A 19,775-nucleotide genomic window follows, 5' to 3' on the forward strand; every position below is an offset into this window, starting at 1 on the left:
TGTTTTAAGGAGGGGTCATGGGGCAACTCTCTTACAGGAAGGACTATATTTCATCTTACCTCCTATCCTGTTATTTGCTGTTCCTCTGTTTTTCTACATATTTTTTGCATGTTACTGTATTTCTCCATTCCAATTATCAGACTCTTAACAGGAATTCTGTTTGCTGTGGCTTCCTGCTTCTTCTGTGCCCATTTAAGTATTATTCTTGGCTCAAAGAGATCACAATAATCAGATTCTAGTCATTAAAAAGAGTTCTTTTTGCATTGTTTAGGAAATTGCAATTCTAACTGTAATGATGCATCAACAAAGCCTTTTAGCTTCCATTGTCTGACATTATTAAGAACAATGTTGAAACCAAAACCATTCCTATGTTCATTAATGAAAGTTAACAGCATACCCAAATCCTTGGATTTATATCCAAATGTGAATGAAAATAAATACTTCAGACCCTATTGATACAAAAATATCATTATTTTAATATAATTTTTACTGAGGAATGTAGAATACCTTGATTAACACACAAGGGATACTGGGCCCCAGAAATGCTCCCCCTTTTCTGGGAACAAAGCCATAAAGTTCTCAAATTTCAGGCTAAGAAAGTTTTTCTTTATGGAGACAAATGAGTAGGATGATGACTATTTGTCCATCTGTCACGAAGAAGTGAGACAGATGGCCATTTTGGATATCCACGACCCCGCTTATTTGCATGCAAAAAAAGCACCCCCCAGTTCCCCATACCAAATAATGACAGTTAAGCTTTGCAGCACCAAGCCCATTCATTGGTCCCATTTACAATAGGTCTCTATCGTATCAAAGAGTCTCAAATGCCCTGCTGCTGCCGGGCACTCAGAAGCTTCCCCCAAACATAGAACTCAGTACATAGCATAGGGCATTAAAAGTTTGGGGATCTGCACCTTGGTATAATTGGAGAAAGCTGCAGGTCAGCACACATAGGAACTCAAACACAAGTCCAAGGTAGGTCAGGAATAAACCTTCCCTTCTGGGGGGAGTAGTGTTTAAAAAAGTTAGCACTCTGTGGAAAAACACAAGCCATGGATGGGGAACAATTGAGTGAAGTATGAGATATTTGATTAATACAGCAGAGTTGACTGGTCATAGAAGTTTGATATGAGAAGTATACTGCAAAAGAGGTAAATTCACATTTATTCAAGTAAAACCATTCACATTCAGGTAGCCATCAAAAGAAGAGAAAGAAGCCTAATCTAAAGAGTACTTTCCCTATCACAAATGGCCAGCTAATCTGGCATCACATGTATGGGAGTATAAGGGCATTGTATCTACAGAAGAGACCTGCAGAGACATGTGTCTCCATGGAAAGCCACGTGAGAAGAAGACGACGACGACATTGGATTTATATTCCGCCCTCTACTCAGAGTCTCAGAGCGGCTCACAATCTCCTTTATCTTCTTCCCCCACAACAAACACCCTGTGAGGTGGGTGGGGCTGAGAGGCTCTCTCAGAAGCTGCCCTTTCAAGGACAACCTCTGCCAGAGCTACGGCTGACCCAAGGCCATTCCAGCAGGTGCAAGTTGAGGAATGGGGAATCAAACCCGGTTCTCCCAGGTAAGAGTCCATACGCTTAACCACTACACCAAACTGGTGAGAAGAGGGAGAGGACAAAGAAGATGAGAGAGAGGAGGGGTCAGAGGGCCGCACCCAGTTTAGACAAAGAGAGGCATCCTATTCAAGGAAATCACCCTTAGAGTTATACAGCATTCCCCAATGTCCAGGCAACCTATCTCCCCTTTATCTGCCCCTCTGGCTTTAGGTTTCCATTGCCTTCCCCCTCCATGCAGCCTCTACATAGGAAAATGACAGTCTTTCTTCACAGTGGGGTGGTGGAACCAAGCACCTGGAGGTTGGCAACAGTGGTTTCCTGGGAGGGTTCCCTGGGTCCTCCCCTGGAGGGGATGACCAAAGCAGTTTCCATCATTCTCCTCTCCTCCTGTGTGATCTGAACAACAACTCTGTGAGCAGGTTGGGCTGGAAGTTTATGACTGGTCCAAAACCATTCTACAGCAAGAATCTGGATCTGGCAGATCCCACTCTGTAGTCCTAACTTCTTTGCCACAGTGGCTGTCATAGGGTGGCTGCTGCTGAACAGTAGCAAGTCATCCCTTTATCTGCTCCTCTGACTTCAGGTTTTCATTGCCTTCCCTGCTGCCTCTACATAGGAAGAAGACAGTGGGGCGGGGGGAGAGACCAAAGCAGCTTACATCATTCTCTTCTGCCCCCTTTGATCTGAACAGCAACCCTGTGAGGCAGGTCAGGCTGGAAGTCTGGTCCAAAATCTCCCAGTCAGCTTCCACAGCAAAAACTTGTGCCTGGTAGACCCTGCTCTGATGTCCTAACTCGTATGCCCTCCTCAAACTCCACCACAGAATCTCCAGTAATTTCCCACCAACCTAGAAAGGTACCACTAAAGGCCTCTGGGTGAGTGCCCCCCCCCACCCTTGCTGTCTTCCCACCCACCCAAGTGAAGGCATTCATTCCTCCCCACACTTCAATGTGAAGTGATTTCTGCCATCTAGAATTTCCTAACCTGGAGTTTGCAACCCTGCAGCCTCTACATGTGAAATGGACAGTCTTCCTTCACAGTGGGGTGGTGGAACCAAGCACCTGGAGGTTGGCAACAGGGGTTCCCTGGGAGGAAATGGCTGGTAGCATCAAGCAGCTGACACTGTGAAGAAAGCCATTGCAAGCCTCCCTTTTGCTCCCTCTATTTCTCTGCTGGTGTTGAAGTGACCCCTCCCTGCTGTGAATGAATATTCCTTGTCAGTTGATGTGACTGCTACTGTTTGTGTGGATTAAAGGGAGGAAGGTAGGCAGACAGAATGAAAGAAAAAGATGGGAGGAAGGTAGGCAGACAGAATGAAAGAAAAAGATGGAAAGACAGAGATACAAAGAAAGAATGACAGGAAGAACAGAAGGTGGAGGTAGAAAAAAGAGAGGGAGAAAGGAGTGAGAGAAAGAAAAATTATAAGAAGGAAGATAGACAGGGCCCTGAGGAGAGGCAGAACTGATCAGTAAACCCCCAGGAGAATCTGTCAAAAGAGAACTGTCTCGCTCAAAAGTCAGTGGGCTTCTGGTGGGGTTCTTTCCTGACTGGGCTGGTGGTGGGTGAAGGAGAGCAGAACCAGCCAATGGCACACCAGAGACGGATTGTGAGCCAATCCTGCAAAAATGTGGGGAAGGCTGCAGGGGGAAGGTGACAGAGAGGCTACCCAATAGTAGTGGGAAGTGCAGACAGACAGAGTGTCAGCCAATAGTTGGTGCAGTACAGTCCTGGTGACGACAATGAATCAGTACAGTGGGATTTGCCACCATGGCTTCGGTTTTATGACTAAAGGATACCCATTTCTGTTAGAGTATTTTCAGTTCATTACCTGATGTCATGAAAGAATTAACCTGTTTCAGCGCTTTGAACTTGGTGGTTGTCACGGAGCTCAGCTCCAATGACACACACACACACCCCCGAATTGGGTGGTAGGGGGTGCCGCAGCCGCGACATCTCAAGGGGGACCCTGGAGGGGTCTCCTGACAACAAGGAGCTTTACAGGATTCAGGGAAACAATGGCAGTTATTCCCTGTTCTTCCTGTCTGTTCCGGTGCTCCGCCATCACAATCATCATTATGGCAGCAAGAGGTGAATGCCCAACTGCTTTCTTCTTTTAACAAGCTTCTGATGCATCATTCTTCTACCTTAATCACTGAAATTCTACTATGCAAGTAAGTCTGCTTTCTAACACTACTGGCTAATGGATTTTTTAACATAACAACAATTGGGATTGTTCAAAAAGAAAGGGGAAGATAATCCCCCCCTTCTCCGCAAGGGAGGCTTCAAAAAAGACAAAGAACAAATTTGAGAACTTTCAATAACTTAAATTGGGTTGAGCAAAGATATTCAAACTGATTTGGTTTACAATTAAACAAGCTATAATGAGATCACTACTTGGTTACAATACGGTCTGAATAAAAATGGGATGTACTTTTAAGAGAAATATATGTGATGCGCATATGTGATATATGTGATGCGCATGGGGGGGTGGGCTCCCTCTGGGTATCCTACCCCCCCAGGGAAAGTGTATGCGCAATACATAGCCTCTCCTCTCCCGGTGTAGTGAATGCCGCGTGGTCACTGTCTGGCTATGCCTGGCAGATGGTCACTGCAATGGCCTCTCCTGCATTACTGCATCCGTAGCAACACCTTCTCGCTGGTCCCCCCCGTTTTTCACAGAGTTTGCTACGTCCGGCGGTATAACCGGATGGGCAGGCTGGGCCCACCAACCTTGCCAGCCTAAGAGAAGGAAAACTCTAACATCAAACCCGGGCAGATAGAGCTCGTTAATGTAACACCTACCACCTGGAGGACTCGCTGCCGGCGTCCCGGCTTACTGGGCCATGGCAGATGACCCCCAGGTGAAAGGGTGGAGCCAGTACCGCGCACACTGGGCTTCACCTAAAAAATTCCTCTGCGCAGGCCTGAAGGGCATATCCACATACACAACCCACAACGCATCAAGTCCTGCAGCGATGGGCAAGGGGCGAAACGGCAGGTGGAAGGTGCCACTGGAAGCCGCAGTCCCGATCCTGCATGTAGGCGGTTCAGGGTATTGGTCGCCTGATGCTAACCCGGAGACGAAAGCATTTTTCGGCAGCACCCTGAACGACCAAGCAGCCTTATCTAGGGACAGCACTGCTTGCTCCACACAGAGAGGGGCCTAGAAAAGGTGGCCTAAACAAAGCTCGTCTTCTCCACCCCAGTTGGCTAGCCGCGGTCAAAAAATAACAACAAAGAAAAGGCATGCACCTGCCTCACAAAGTGTGCAAAGACTAAAGCTTGCGTGTTGGAACATCAGAACCATGCTTGACACAGTAGACAGTGGTCGCCCTGAACGACGCTCTGCTCTAGTTCCCCACGAACTTCTCAGGTTGAATATCGACATAGCAGCTCTCAGTGAGGTCCGTTTCCCTGAGGAAGGCAGTCTTCAAGAACACGGTGCTGGCTATACCCTCTACTGGTCAGGTAAGTCAAAGGCTGAGAGCCGCCTTTCTGGCGTTGGCTTCATGGTCAGGAACTCCATTGCCTCCAAACTCGAAAACCTGCCAACAGGTCACTCAGATCGCATCATGTCCATGCGCCTCCCACTTCAAAACAAGCAGCATGCAACACTCTTCAGTGTGTATGCCCCAACCCTTCAAGCAGATCCTGCAGAAAAGAACAAGTTCTATGCTGATCTACACAACCTCGTACGGAAGACCCCTACAGAGGACAAGGTGATCATCCTTGGCGACTTCAATGCCAGAGTAGGTAAAGACTCGGAAGCCTGGAAAGGAGCACTTGGCAAACACGGCATTGGCAACTGCAATGACAACGGGCGCCTCCTGCTAGAATTCTGCATGGAGCACCAGCTCACCATCACCAACACTATCTTCCAGCAGAAGAACAGTCTGAAGACAACCTGGATGCACCCACGGTCCAAGCACTGGCACCTTATCGACTACATTCTGGTGCGCCAGAGAGACCTTCAAGATGTCTTACACACCCGAGTAATGCCCAGTGCAGAATGTCATACGGATCATCGTCTTGTACGCTGCAATCTCCGTCTTCACTTTAAACCCACACCCAGGAGAGGAGGTATCCCTCGGAGGAAGTTTCAGGTGGGCAGTCTCCAGTCAGCTGAAGTTAAAGCTGCCTTCCAGGCAAAACTCCAGTCAAGAATTGAGGACCCCAGTTGCCCCACAGACCCTTCTCCAGAAGCACTCTGGGAACACCTAAAAACTACCGTCCTGCAGATCTCTGAAGAAGTCCTCGGGTTCTCCACAAGGAAGAACAAGGACTGGTTTGATGAGAACAATCAAGAGATCCAAGATTTACTGGCGAAAAAGAGATCTGCCTACCAAGCACATCTTGCTCAGCCCTCCTGTCCTGGGAAAAAAGCAACCTTTCACGCTGTATGTAGCAACCTCCAGTGCAAGCTTCGAGACATTCAGAACGAGTGGTGGACCAAGCTTGCTGAGAGAACCCAGCTGTGTGCAGACACTGGTGATTTAAGAGGGTTCTACGAAGCCCTGAAGGCAGTATATGGTCCATCATATCAGACTCAGAGTCCCTTGCGTAGTGCAGACGGCCAAGTGCTCCTCACAGACAAAGCATCCATATTGAACCGGTGGTCGGAGTATTTTCAGGTTCTCTTCAGTGCCAACCGCGTAGTTCAAGATTCAGCAATTCACCTCACCCCACTTCAACCAGTGAAAACAGAGTTGGATGAGATCCCCACTCTAGAAGAGACTGTTAAAGCCATCAAGCAACTGAAAAGTGGCAAGGCAGCGGGAGTTGATGGAATTCCACCAGAGATCTGGAAGCATGGGGGCACAGTACTACATAGCTCACTTCACAAAGTACTTGTCACCTGCTGGGAACAAGGCAAATTACCACAGGACTTTCGCGATGCAATCATCATCACCCTATACAAGAACAAAGGGGAAAAGTCAGACTGCTCCAACTACCGGGGGATAACCCTGCTCTCCATCGCAGGCAAAATCCTTGCCAGAATACTCCTGAACAGACTGGTGCCCGCCATTGCAGAAGAACTCCTCCCAGAGAGCCAGTGCGGCTTCAGAGCTAACAGGAGCACCACCGACATGGTATTTGTTCTCAGGCAGCTCCAAGAGAAATGCAGGGAACAGAACAAGGCTCTGTATGTGACTTTTGTCGACCTTACCAAAGCTTTCGATACTGTTAGCAGGAAAGGCCTGTGGCAAATCTTGGAACGTTTAGGATGTCCCCCAAGGTTCCTCAGCATGATCATCCAGCTACACGAAGACCAGCGAGGCCAAGTCAGACACTGCAACGACCTCTCGGAGACCTTCCCAATAGGCACAGGTGTAAAGCAAGGCTGCGTTCTCGCGCCAACTCTCTTTACGATCTTCTTTAGCATGATGCTTCAAAGAGCCACAGTAGATCTAGATGATGACGATGGTGTCAACATCCGCTATCGCACCGATGGCAGCCTGTTCAACCTGAGGCGACTAAAGGCCCACTCCAAGACAATGGAAAAAGTCATCCGAGAGCTACTGTTTGCTGATGATGCTGCACTCGTCTCCCACTCGGTATCAGCTCTGCAGCATATGACGTCCTGCTTTGCAGAGGCTGCCAAGCTATTCGGCCTAGAAGTTAGTCTGAAGAAGACAGAAGTTCTCCACCAGCCTGCACCCCAGGAAGATTATCACCCTCCCTGCATCACTGTGGTTGAATCAGTTCTGAAGACAGTCCAGCAGTTCAGCTACCTGGGGTGCATCATCTCCTCAGATGCTAAGATCGACAAGGAGATTGACAACAGGCAGGCAAAGGCAAACCGTGCCTTTGGCTGACTGCACAAAAGAGTGTGGAGCAACAAGCATCTGAAAAAAGGCACAAAGATCAATGTTTACAAAGCGGTTGTGATGACAACCCTCATCTACGGCTCCGAATCGTGGGTTTTATACCGTCATCACCTGCGACTCCTTGAGCGCTTTCATCAGCGCTGCCTTCGCACCATCCTCAACATCCACTGGAGTGACTTTGTGACCAACACTGAAGTTCTCAAGCGGGCGAAGGTTACCAGCATTGAGGCACTGCTGTTGAAGATGCAGCTGCGCTGGGCAGGGCATATTTCTAGGATGGAAAACCACCGCCTTCCCAAGATTGCCCTGTATGGCGAACTCTCCACCGGCCATCGAAATAGAGGGGCACCAAAGAAGAGGTACAAGGACTCCTTGAAGAAATCCCTTGGCACCTGTCACATCAACCATCACCAGTGGTCTGACCTAGCCTCAGATCGCAAAGCATGGAGGCACACCACCCACCAGGCTGTTTCTTCTTTTGAGAACGCACGCATAGCTGGTCTTGAGGACAAAAGGAGATTGAGGAAGAATCGCACTGCTACAGCACCAACCCTAAATCAGACTTTTCCCTGCAGCCACTGTGGCCGGACCTGCCTGTCCCGCATTGGTCTTGTCAGCCACCAGAGAGCCTGCAGCAGACGTGGACTATTGCACCCTTCCTAAATCTTTGTTCGCGAAGCCAAGCCAAGAGAGATGTGATGCGCAATCAGGACTGAAACGACTACAATTGAAACACAGGAGAAAAGCTTATGGCTGAAGGAAATAGGCTAACTGGAACTTTGAGCTACTTTTAAACTTTGATTATCAGACTGAGTTTTTCTGTGGAAAAACTGGTGTTCCAAAGTGAAGCGTTTGACAAAAAAGATGTTATGATTACCATAATCTCCTTAAAGGAGGAAATTAGTCTGTTAACAGAGCTGATCCAACAGCAGATAGAGAATTTTATTTTGAAATACATTTTATTTTGAAATCTATATGAGCAGAGTAGTAAAGAGACTCAGTGATGTCTGCTGAGTTGAGAAAAATGGATAAAGACGCGTTGGGGAAGGTGCTGAAGAAAATCAAAATGGAGACAACATGCGCAGTTACAAAGATGAAGCGGAAATCAAGACCGATTAAAGTTTTCACAGGAGAAAGTGATGACATGGGGGCCTTATCATTTTTAGCAAAACGGATGAATGTACCAAAGTGAGAAGAGGCAGATTTTAGCAAGATCAAGACGTGGAAAGCCTTCAAGAAGAAGAGATTATAAACTAGGGGGGGGGGGCGTGGCATGTAACTGGTTAACATGGAATCAATAAAAGGAAACTGGCATGCCATTTTGAAATGGCAAGTGATGCTTTCAGAATCTGGATGCCTCTTTTCCATTTGTTATTGTCATTTATGGAAGCTAAATAGAGCAATGTAATAGAGAGTGGGCTATGGAGATTGTATGATTTTTTCTCTAGGTAAAAATAAACGTGTGGGAGATGAGGAAGTTATTGCATATCAACTTGTGCTTCTCAGAGTAATATAAAAATAGGAGTTATAGTCTCCAAAAATCTTTAAAGAATTTTAAATATTCAAAGTAGATAAATAATTAACTTGGGTCAATTTGTAACAAGGCAGGCAACACAAATATTTTGTAATCTTAAAGATCTGCTCCTGATGTTCCTGACTGGAGAAACTGTTAATAATGAAATAGACAAAGTATTGTGTTTTTTGTTTTTCCCCTCTTTTCTCTGCTAGAAACAACTAAGTTAGTATTAAGGATAAAGAAACTGTATTTATCTTTTATACCTATGTTAACTGTTAACACTTAAATTAATTAGCTAGTTCCTATTTTTCATACTGCTAAATTTAATCAGTTAGTTCTGTTTCGTGATTGATTTCTCTGCTTTTCTCACTTGTATGTACTGAAGATGAATAGTCTAGATTTATATTATAAGCAATACAATAGTTAAAAGTATACAATGAAATAATAAGACTGTAGAATTTAATGGTTATATTGGGTAAAATTTAAAGATTTGCAGGTAGAAGGAACTTGGTATTATGCTTTGAGGTAGAAATGTAACAGATATATTTGCTGCTTTTCTTTGTTCTTTTTTTGTCTATCTTGTATCTCCCCCCTTTATTTTTTGCTTCTGTAACTCTGCATTTCTCTCCCTTTTTATATTCAAACTTAAAAAATTTGAAAAATGATTTTAAAAAATAAAGAGTTAACCTGTTTATGCATACTAATTGCTAGTTAGTTAGCTTTAGAACCAGTGAACTGTCTTGCACAAAATTCCTGCCAGAGAAAGGAAGTCCTATGAACGGTGAAGTGACCTTTAGCCTGGCTATTGGTCAATTCATAGTTGGGCGATGTTACCTGATATTTGGTATGTAAGCATTTTGGGGTTTCTTCTTCCTCCCTTTGTTTAAAGATTTGAACTGAGTACCATCAGTAACTAAAAATATGTAGCTAGTCGGTTAGACCTTTTATTGTTTTATCATTATAATGTAACCCTTCCTAATTTTATTAGTAAACCTTCTTTTAGCTAATTTACATGTGTGTGCTGTTGGGTTCCTTTTAACTCTACTAAAATAGCCAACAATTTCACAAAGCAAGTCCTTGCTTGGTGGTGCTATCACTAGATTATGTGTACGAACTAGATATTTGTACAGCTTCCTTACCTCTTGCCTCTTAGAAGGGCAAATGTGGGGACAAGGGCACTTGCAGGGGAGAACTGATGAGTCGTACGATCCATTTAATATTTCCCCTGAAATGTCTCCAGGTCTTTTGAAATCAATTATGCTCCAAAAACAGCCCTGGAGGAAAATCAGGATTTCAGGGGCCCATTAGCAGGCATAGTAGATGCTAAGTATCCCGCCCTCCTGCTGATTCCCCCTAAATTCTCTCCCCAATAGTCCCTACATTTCTGTTATCTTGACAAGTAGTGTTTGGAACATGCAGTTGCTGAAATAATGTGCAGTTCTTCTCCAAGGCACTGAGAGTACAGCAAGCTCCTGGTTTAAACACAGTCTTAGTCCATTCAGTAACAATATCTGATTTTTAAATTGAATTGAGCCTACTCATTGGGCATAATGAAACTAGCCCAGAGTTTTCTAAATGTCATCAACTTTGGTTGATTTTATCACACCACTTTCAGTTCTCTAGAGTTAAAGCAAAAGATTCCCAATCTGGATTCTGAAATAAAACAGTTGGCATGCCTAATTCAGTCTGGCAATCTCAACAAGTGTCATAAAATGTATATGATGAAGATGTAGCCTTCAACAGTTATGACTTAATTTTCTTCAGATTGCTTAATACAACATCTTACATAGCAACATCCAGGAAATAAGTTTTACATTTGCAGCTAATGTACTGACAGCATATAAACCTTACTGGCTGATTTACTGCTTCATGACGAGAATCTACATGGTATCATCTTATCTGAGTGAATGTGGCCAATAAAAATAGGAATTCCAATACGGCCAATTAGTTTAGCTGAAAGCATCTCATCTCATTGTTAGGGCTGTCATCCATCCAAAGATTTCTGGGAACCTCATTATATATGGTAAGGAGTACTACCTTGCCAGTGTCCAACTGCACCTCACCATATAGGGAAGTCATGAGTGTAATAATCCTCCACACCTCTTCTGCTCTCCTCGCGCAAAAGTATCCAAAAGGCATTTGGGAATCTGCTTATGTGCAAGAGGGTTTGGGTTACCCCTTCTCTTCCTTCTTGGTCAAGTAGTGACCACCATTTAAACTCTGCCCTTTCTTTTGCTATTCATGGTTTGAGGCATAGATAAAGGCTATGTGTGTGGTTGTGAGCTGCTAGATTCTCTCTCTTTCCCTGCCTGCTAGAGAGTGTTTGGTCCATGCATGGACCAACTGTCAGGTAACCTGTGTGAGGTCTTTGAACACAGTCGGAGACTGTTAGAAGGAAAAGAGATCTTTAATCACGAAAGTACATTTCTAGTCACTAGCACACAGGAGCTCTGGAAAATATAGCAAAATTATAGCATAGAGAAGTCACAGAACAAAGAAAAAAACAAGACATGTGGCTAACAAAGTTCTGCAAGTCACTGGTTTTACTTTGGGGTTTGTTAAGTAGTGGATTCAATGCATGGAGAGGTGAGGCTGCAGTGATCAAAGCTCTTTTATTATAGATAACAGCATGGTAATGGCTGACTCAAGACTACTGAACTGGGCAAATGGAGCCAAATATATACACAGTCAAGTTCCTGCACTGAGATGCCATTGGGCCATTTGAACCAGCAGGGGTTGGTGATTGTCCAGGGGTGCGGTCAGACGTCCCAAAACCCCCGCTACGGGCATGAGTTGAGCCCGCAAGCATGTCGGATTTTACCCGGACGTTCACACGTCCGCATCTGTCAAGCGTGCTTAGCCCGTGCCCGTCCCACGCTGATGCGCCTTGCTCGCGGATTAATTTGCTACCGCTTTTAATCCGGAACAAGACGCTTCCTGAGCGCTTCCTGAGCGCTCTGGAGCATCTGAACGGGCAATCGTTGCTGAGTCGCAACAGCGCTTCCCGCTTCCAGCTTCCCGCCACAAAGAAATGCATATCACTGCGCCATGGAAGGAAGGAACTCGAAAAAATCGCTTATTAGCGTGCGTGGCCGGCTTTTTTTTTTTTTTAAGGCTTTAGTTTATTGCGTAATAACGATATATCGAAATTTCGATATGTGAGTATCGAGATTTCCAGTATGCGAGGCGATCTTTTTCGAAAAGTAGTGCAAACGGAGAAACACATCTGCAACACATCTGTGTGAATCGGCACATTTAAAAGCGATGCGTGCATCGCGATCCTCAGCAACGAGGGGACATGGCTGCCGCACGAGGTCTTTCGTGGAGGAGGCATGAGACGCTGGATCTGCTTGCCATCTGGGGCGAGCGAAGGATCCAGGTAGCCTTAAGGCAGTCTCACAGAAACATCGATCTGTACGAGGAGATTGCTTCCGAGATGCGTTCCCGCGGTCACAATAGGACCGCGCAGGAGTGCCGTAACAAGACGAAATCCCTTCGTCTTGAATACAAGAAGGTGGTCGGGCTCAATGGTAAGACAGGGCAAGATAGGAAGACCTGCCCGTTTTATGAAGAGATTGATGCCATACTCCATGGGGATGCAGATGTGTGGCCCAAAAGGGTAACGCAGAGCTCTGATGCTCCGGAGCCCCGCAGCTCCGAAGAATCCAATGCACCTGCACCTACTGAAACGACTGAAACGCTACTTCTTTTCACGGGGCCGACTGCAGATGAGACGGTGCAAGTGGAGCCATCCGATGGCGCAGGTGAGTCCTGATTACTGCGTGCCCGGCCATTTTTTTTTATTTGTTATATTTTACTGCGTAATTGCGATATATCGAAATCTCGACTCGTCATCACGCAGTAATGGCCACAGACGCGCTTATTAAAGAGAAAAAATTAAGGGCATCGCACTCAATTCGATGCTACTGCGGGAAATATTTGAGCGTGGGGTTGTTGGAAGCGCGACTGCGCAATAGATTACTTTGCTCCAACTAGGAAGGTGGACGATCCTAGTGGGATTCTTCCCTTCACTTTTTAAGATCTTTCTTTTACATTTAAAGGGAGGACTGTAAAGCCCTGGGAGAGGGGGAACCGAACCAGGGATTATGCCAGCAGTAGCAAGAGATAGCTTGCATACTTCCAAAACTTATCCTTTGCGGCCATTTCCAGCCCCACGAGGCTTGGGGTCCATATCCCAGGGACTGCCTAAAAGGTCATAAGCAGACAAAAGTCAGCCTGATTCCTTTTTTGTGTATCAACTCCCCGTATCCAATCTGTAGACAGCTAACCTTTCATCCGAACTGTGCATTATTTCCTTATTTTAGATGTTGTGTACCTTGTTTCAGACGTTGTGGATGGCTCGTTGGAAGACAGCGACCCAACCCAAATCGAGGTTCTACTGCAGGAAGGTGAGTCTTGGCTAAGATTCTTCTATAGCTGCTTTATAAGTGGGGGGGATGCAGATTTCTCCCTCTCTCTCCAAGGATGGCTATCTTCAAAGTCAAGTGGACCTTTCTCCCCAGAAATGCAAGCCCAGTGGATGGCTGGTATGCAGCAAGTCTATGTGCATATCCTACCTAGCTACACAGGCCTGCAACGCAGATTCTCCCCACCTCCCAAAAGACCTGATATCCACTTGAGGGGCAGCTGCCTGACTGCCTTTGCAGGGCCAACACCACTCAGGAAAAGTTATGGTTTTCCTCATCTGGCAAAGGGAAGGACGGATACATATTGGGATGGGATGGGATGGCTGCCTGCCCAGGCTGGAAGGCTGGAAGGAACGGTTGAGAGTGCTCTCCCACTGTGGGGGCTCACTCTGCCTCCATGCCTGACCTCTCTACCAGACCAGGCAGCCAGGCAGTGAGGATGCGCCATTGCACCACTAGTGAGAGGAATAACACTCCGCTCATACTCTGCTTTAGAACCAAGAAGTGAAGCTGCTGGAGTTCACACAGCCGAGGGACAAGTTGCAGTCATGGATAAGGGCAGTGCCGGGGATGGTGAGTTTTCATGTCGAATGTGAATGGGTTCAATTTTTACATTGCACTAGCAGCCTGCTTCATTGCACTGCAAGGCTTCCTTTCCTCCCTCCCACCAAAGCCCTGGCAGGAAAGCCCCCCTGGCCCAGGTTGACCAGGGAGTTTCCTGGGGGTGGCCAGGGGAGGCTGGGCTTGGCTGGAAGGGAGGCAAGGAAGGATGAGAGTGCTCTCCCACCTGGGTGGCTCACCATGCCTCCCTGCCTGGCCTCTCTACCAGACCAGACCAGGCAGCCAGCCAGTGAATACGAACGATTGCGAATCAAGTGAGAGCACTAACACTCCGCTCATATTCTGCTCTAGAACCAAGAAGTGAAGCTGCTGTAGTTCACACAGCAGAGAGACACGTTGCAGTCCTGGATAAGGGCGGTGCCGGGGAAGGTCCAACTCCCTCTACATCTGGAAGGAAGGCAACAAAAAAAACCAACAACACTTCAACAGGCAAATCTAGGAGCCCAGAAAGAGACCCTGATCGTGAGTATATCATACTTGTTTCCCTTTAAAAAGTGAGCTTTCATCGTTCCACCGTGCATCAGGCAAGTGTGTATTAACGTGAATATTATTTTCTTTCAACCTTAGGTATTCCGCCTGGAGCAATAATGGCGGAGTTGTCACCCAAATCCCGGCTGGCTCTCATCAAGGCACGCCACAAGAAGGTGTCTGCCATACAGAGAGTGGGGGAGACACTTGCAACACAGATTAGCAAGGAAAACGCCTTAATGCTTGAGGCTGGAAGAGCGGAGCACCAAGAATTCATGGCTGAGATGCGGGCATCCCGGGAGGCGGAAATGGCCGCCAGGCAAGAGGAAAGGGCGGCCAGGGAAAGCAACAGTGCTCTTGTGCTCGCTGCAGTGAACTGCTTGAGGGACCTTTCAAACACAATGGTTCCTCTTGCACAAGCCATAGGTGCGAGATATTCCTCCCGTGGTGGTACACCGAGGCGTACGCCCCTTGAGGGCAATCAAGCTGCGCTTGCAATGGGTGATAATGATGATTCCCAATCTGCTGCACCACAGAGGACTGTGTCCAGCAGTCAGCAGAGGTCACGTAGGGCCGCCAAGAGGAAGATTCCATATTCGCCTACAAAACAGTGACACAAGGCAGGTGCTGCTGATGTCTGGAGCGTGATCCCTGAGATCATTATTTTCAAACCTGCATCGCTTTATCATGGCATGCTGCTTTGCTGAGCAAGGTTGAAAATCCTGCTTTGATTCAATGTTTTGCATGCCGCCTTATTGTTGTTCATTGGTTACATTCCTAGATGCTCCTAAGCACTTTAGTTACTTATTACTTTGAGAAGAAAACAGCTATGCATGTTGTCTTATAACCAGTTCTCTGTTATGCACTTTGAGGTAATCTGTTATTGAACTTTAATTTTTAAATGTAAACTATGGGAAATTGACAAGTAAATGCAGTTGTCAAGAAATAAATGATAGGCTTACCATTGTTAGGAGTCTTCCACAAAAAAATAAAATGCTTTAAGCCAAAAAAAATTGCAATCAATCTCTGCAGGCTATAATCAGACACACATCTGATCCCAAAAGGTTTATTTATTCAACCCATCTATCTTTTACCAATTAAAGGCTGGGCTTGATAGACCAAAGGGGTAGGTAGGCATGGGGGGGGGGGGAGAATTCCAAAATGGCCAGGAATAACTCCTGGCAACCAAACAGGTGGAGGATTGCTCTGTGCAGACTTGCATGGCAGCTTTGGAGGTCCATCACCACAAGGTCCAGAGTTATCTGTCAAACAAAACCAAGGGCACAGGAAAACATCTCAGATTTTTCCTTTTCACACAAGATCTTTCTTTTACTTTTTGGGGAGAGCATGAGAGCCCAAAGAATAGAAGACATGAACCAGAGAGTGTATGTCAGAAAGAGGGAGATGAACCCCAGACAAGAGGATATGGAGCCAACACGCAAAGACCATCTCCCCCTCTAGCCCAAAGGGGTAGGGAGGGTGGTGGGGGAACAAACTCCAGGCACCCTGGCGAGGGCGGGATAGCTATGTGCAGAATTGCATTTGCATGAACTCCTCCCCGCTTCCTCCTCAAACAATCGTATGTCATCCCCTCCCTGGCGCCTCAGCAAACTGCCCTGTCTGCCGGTGGGAGGCGGCGGCCGGCGGGATGCATGACATGTCAGGTCGCTGGTCGCCATCTCCCTGCCTGGAGGGGTAGCTGAAATGGGGAAATGTCCGTGTTAGCGAGCAGTCTACCCAGTTAGAATGCCTGCAGACATGTGAGAACGGGCCTGCTTATACAGATAACTGCTTTTCGGTTCCTGGATAGACGTGTGCGAGCTCACTCCTCCACGCGCCCTGTCAACCATGCAACAGAGATGTTATGCGCTCTTGCCCCGCATAGTTTGTGCCCTCTCGACCTGACTTTTGTTTTGCCGCCTGATTGGATGATTCAAAAGAAGGGTGGGCGCTATTTATTTCCTATTCGTGCTAAATCGAAAGTGCGTTATTTCGATATATCGAAGTTATGGCTGCACGGAGACGCCGCGGGACCTTCTGGCAGCGGGAGGAAGTCCTTGCTATGCTGGCCATAGCGGAGAGTAGCGGCCACGCTGCCCAGCTGATGTCCAGCACCCACCTGAACACCAGGCAGATTTACAGGGGCATGGCCAGGAGCTTGCAGCGGAGGGGCTTTGACCGGACTGCAGAGCAGTGCCGGTCAAAATTCAAGCGCCTCCGCTGCGAGTTCATGGCCAGCCTGCAGGCCTGGGGTGGGATCCCTAGGGTGTCCGGTAGGACACCCTACCATGAAGAGATGATGCGTCTGTGGGAGCTGGCGGGGAGACCGCGCTGGGAGGACAGGCACCCAGAATGTGAGTAATAGCAGAACACACAAAGCCCCCCACCCCATTCTCCAGTAATGCTCAGGCCCCCCCCCACCCCACAGCGATGCAATGAATGGAGCTGAATGTGAAGGTTAATGTGCACAAACATGGCTTCTCAAATGCCTGTTATTGCACTGCATGTGCTCATGTAAGAGTGTTTTGCATGTGCTCATGTGAGAGTGTTATCACTTGCATGTTTTTCCATATCATAGCACAACACACAAAGCCCCCCCCCCTTCTCCCAATGTTATTAAAAAAATCAGAAAGTGACGTTTAACTCTAATGGTAACTCCTCAACCTTTCAGGCAGAATCCCTCTTTAAAAGGATGCCTTTTAATCTGTATGGTCAATCAGAAGCCCTGCTGGGCAAAAGCCCTAGCCTCATCCACTTTCCAAAATATCATATAGTGGGTTTGACACATCAAAGAGACGAGGCAACAGTGATAACAGCTCTTTATTAGAGGCTTTATTATTATTATTATTATTATTGGAGTATGGGCCCACGGGCCAAAGCTATATACAACCGCTGGTTCCCACACAAGCACATTATTGGATCACTCAAACAGGCAGGGGGCCTGTGACTAGTGTAGGGCAGCAGGTATCTGGATCCTACTGTCCATTGTTCCCAAGTCCCCAAGCTCTGCTCTCATGGCTTCAATGAATCAGGCAGGAATCACCTACTAAAACCATATACAGAACACAAAACCAGTTGGTAAGTACCAGGAAAGGTGTCAGCAAGCACCATGGTGCCCACAGGGACTTTGCTAGTGACCCCTGGGTCAGACACATCCTGTCTTCAGCAGGCAGCTTCTTGCTTACTAGCAAGCATCATGAGCCAGACCTGTGGGTCATCAAGCATGTTATAGCACTGCCGTTTAGCCAATGGTGGCCCTTACACCTGTGCTGTCACTAACATAACTTGCATGTGCTCATGTAAGAGTGTTATCACTTGCATGTTTTTCCATATCATAGCACAGCACACAAAGCCCCCCCCCTTCTCCCAGTGTTATTAATTGCATGTTTCTCTATATCATACCACAGTTCACAACCGTCCACGAGGTGCGGAGGAGCAGCCAGGGCCACCCGTGCAGGAAGAGGAGCAGGAGCCCGAGGGTGATCCCGAAGGTGCTCCAAAACCTAATATGTGTACAAAACCTAATATGTGTCTTAGCGAGCGGATGTGGAATTAAAATGGGCAGTGCTTAAAATCATGCACTGCGAATATTGCCTCTCACGCATTCATTTAATGAGCAAGGGAGGGTTGGTGAGGGTTTGAGGAAGGGTTGGTGAGGGGTTGAGGAAGGCATTCAGTAATGCATGCAGGAGGGAGGGAGGGTGGCAGGTACAGAGCTTACAGGTGGAGCCAGGAAGTAAGACTGAGAGGGCCATAAGCAGGAATGTATATCATATATATGCGTGCAGGTGAGAACTGCTGTTTCCACAGTATTAACAGATTAATGTTACAAATCTTAGGTGCAAGTAGCCCAGCAGGCACACAGGAGGAGGCTGTGCAGCCTGCAGCAGAAGCGGCAGCAAGTAGCCCTGGAGGCACACCGGGGGAGCCTGCATCTTCACCATCACCAGCAGCAGCAGCGGCGGCGGCAGCTGTGGCGGCGGCTGAAGAGGAAGCAGGTGGGTTTGGGCGATCATGGATATGAGCTGCAGATAGAAAGTAGTAGCATTTGAATGCAAGGTTGAACTTGAAATGATGTGCAGCTTTGTTTTAGATGATTACAGGATTGCACTTCCTGCTGCAATACTAATTTTCCTTTCGGAGCCCTGCGCAAGCAACAACTACAGTTTCCTGAAAGTAATCAAAGTAGGCAAGGCTTATTGAGGAATGCATCGCATTCTTAAAATTTTCCAATATTCATGGTGTGATTGCGTTTCAGGGCCATCCAGAGTTGCACCGGTGGCAGAGCCTGAGCCTGTGGTGCCTGCGGAAACATGGCTTGGAGACATCAGGCGCATAGAGGAACTGTGTCGGTCTACATGTGAGTGCTAAATGTTTTTAATAGATCGTGTGAGCGCGTGATTGAGTGCTCTGATTGCATTCCAGAGGACTTTGCACTAACTTGCTTTCATCTTAACTTACAGTCAGCGCCTTAACAAGACGAATGGACGCATTCGACAGAAGGCTGCGTCGCCTGGAAAGGCGGGTTCAAGGGGGGGGGCTGTGAAATAATGTTGGTGTTGTTGTTGTTGTTAATTGTTTGTTTTGATAAAGTAATGTTATTGTTGAAATCCTGAGATATTGTTTTCCTTTATTTAAGCAAAAAAGTAGGCAACATCAGCTGTACAGCTGTTGTGCATTAATAGTTAAGGTAGGGACACCCTCAGCTATAACAGCATGCACAACAAGTAAACAAAGGCTGCAGCTCACTACCACCCTCTCCGAAAAGATTAAATCATCACACATTTGGAATCAGCAGCATGTAGGTAGGCACATAGGTGGTGAGGTGTACATTATCTCCGTCGTCCACGACGTTCCCAAATCAGTCTTGTTATGGCAGCTCTGACACGCCTTCCCTCCTGCAGCTGTCTTTCATCATCGAGCGGTGGGTCAGGCTCCGCCTCGTCATTGGCCACGTTGCTGTCATTTGAGTTCACCGATTCGTCAGGTGCAGTGTGCCCACGTTCCTCACACAGGTTGTGTAAGATGACGCATGCGGCTATAACTGAATTAATGTTCTCCTGCTGCACTGGTAGAAGAGTCCCAATGCATCTCCAACGCGCCTTTAGACGACCAAACGCCCTCTCCACCACGTTGCGACAACGACTGTGCACAGTGTTGAAACGAAGCTCTTGTGGGCCTACATGGCCACCATAGGGTGTCATCAGCCAGCGTCTTAAAGGATATGCAGAGTCCGCAAGAATGACAGGAGGCACATGTACACCGTTGATGGTGATTGTGGGGTTCCCTCGCACCCAAACCCCCGCATCCATTAGGTCTATAAGGTTAGAGCAACG

General features: G+C 47.1%; 1 protein-coding gene across 1 annotated transcript; it reads left to right on the forward strand.

Moving 5' to 3' along the window:
• The first annotated feature begins 16,447 nt into the window (after positions 1-16,447).
• On the forward strand, positions 16,448-19,049 carry LOC132572038 (zinc finger and SCAN domain-containing protein 20-like). Its single transcript, XM_060238825.1, has 5 exons — positions 16,448-16,793; positions 17,847-17,930; positions 18,279-18,437; positions 18,698-18,799; positions 18,903-19,049. Exons 1-5 carry the CDS (start codon positions 16,448-16,450, stop codon positions 18,983-18,985), a joined length of 774 nt encoding a protein of 257 aa, XP_060094808.1. The 3' UTR covers positions 18,986-19,049.
• Positions 19,050-19,775: the final 726 nt, after the last annotated feature.

Source organism: Heteronotia binoei, chromosome 5 (genome assembly GCF_032191835.1).
Source record: "Heteronotia binoei isolate CCM8104 ecotype False Entrance Well chromosome 5, APGP_CSIRO_Hbin_v1, whole genome shotgun sequence".
NCBI classification, from domain to species: Eukaryota; Metazoa; Chordata; class Lepidosauria; order Squamata; family Gekkonidae; genus Heteronotia; species Heteronotia binoei.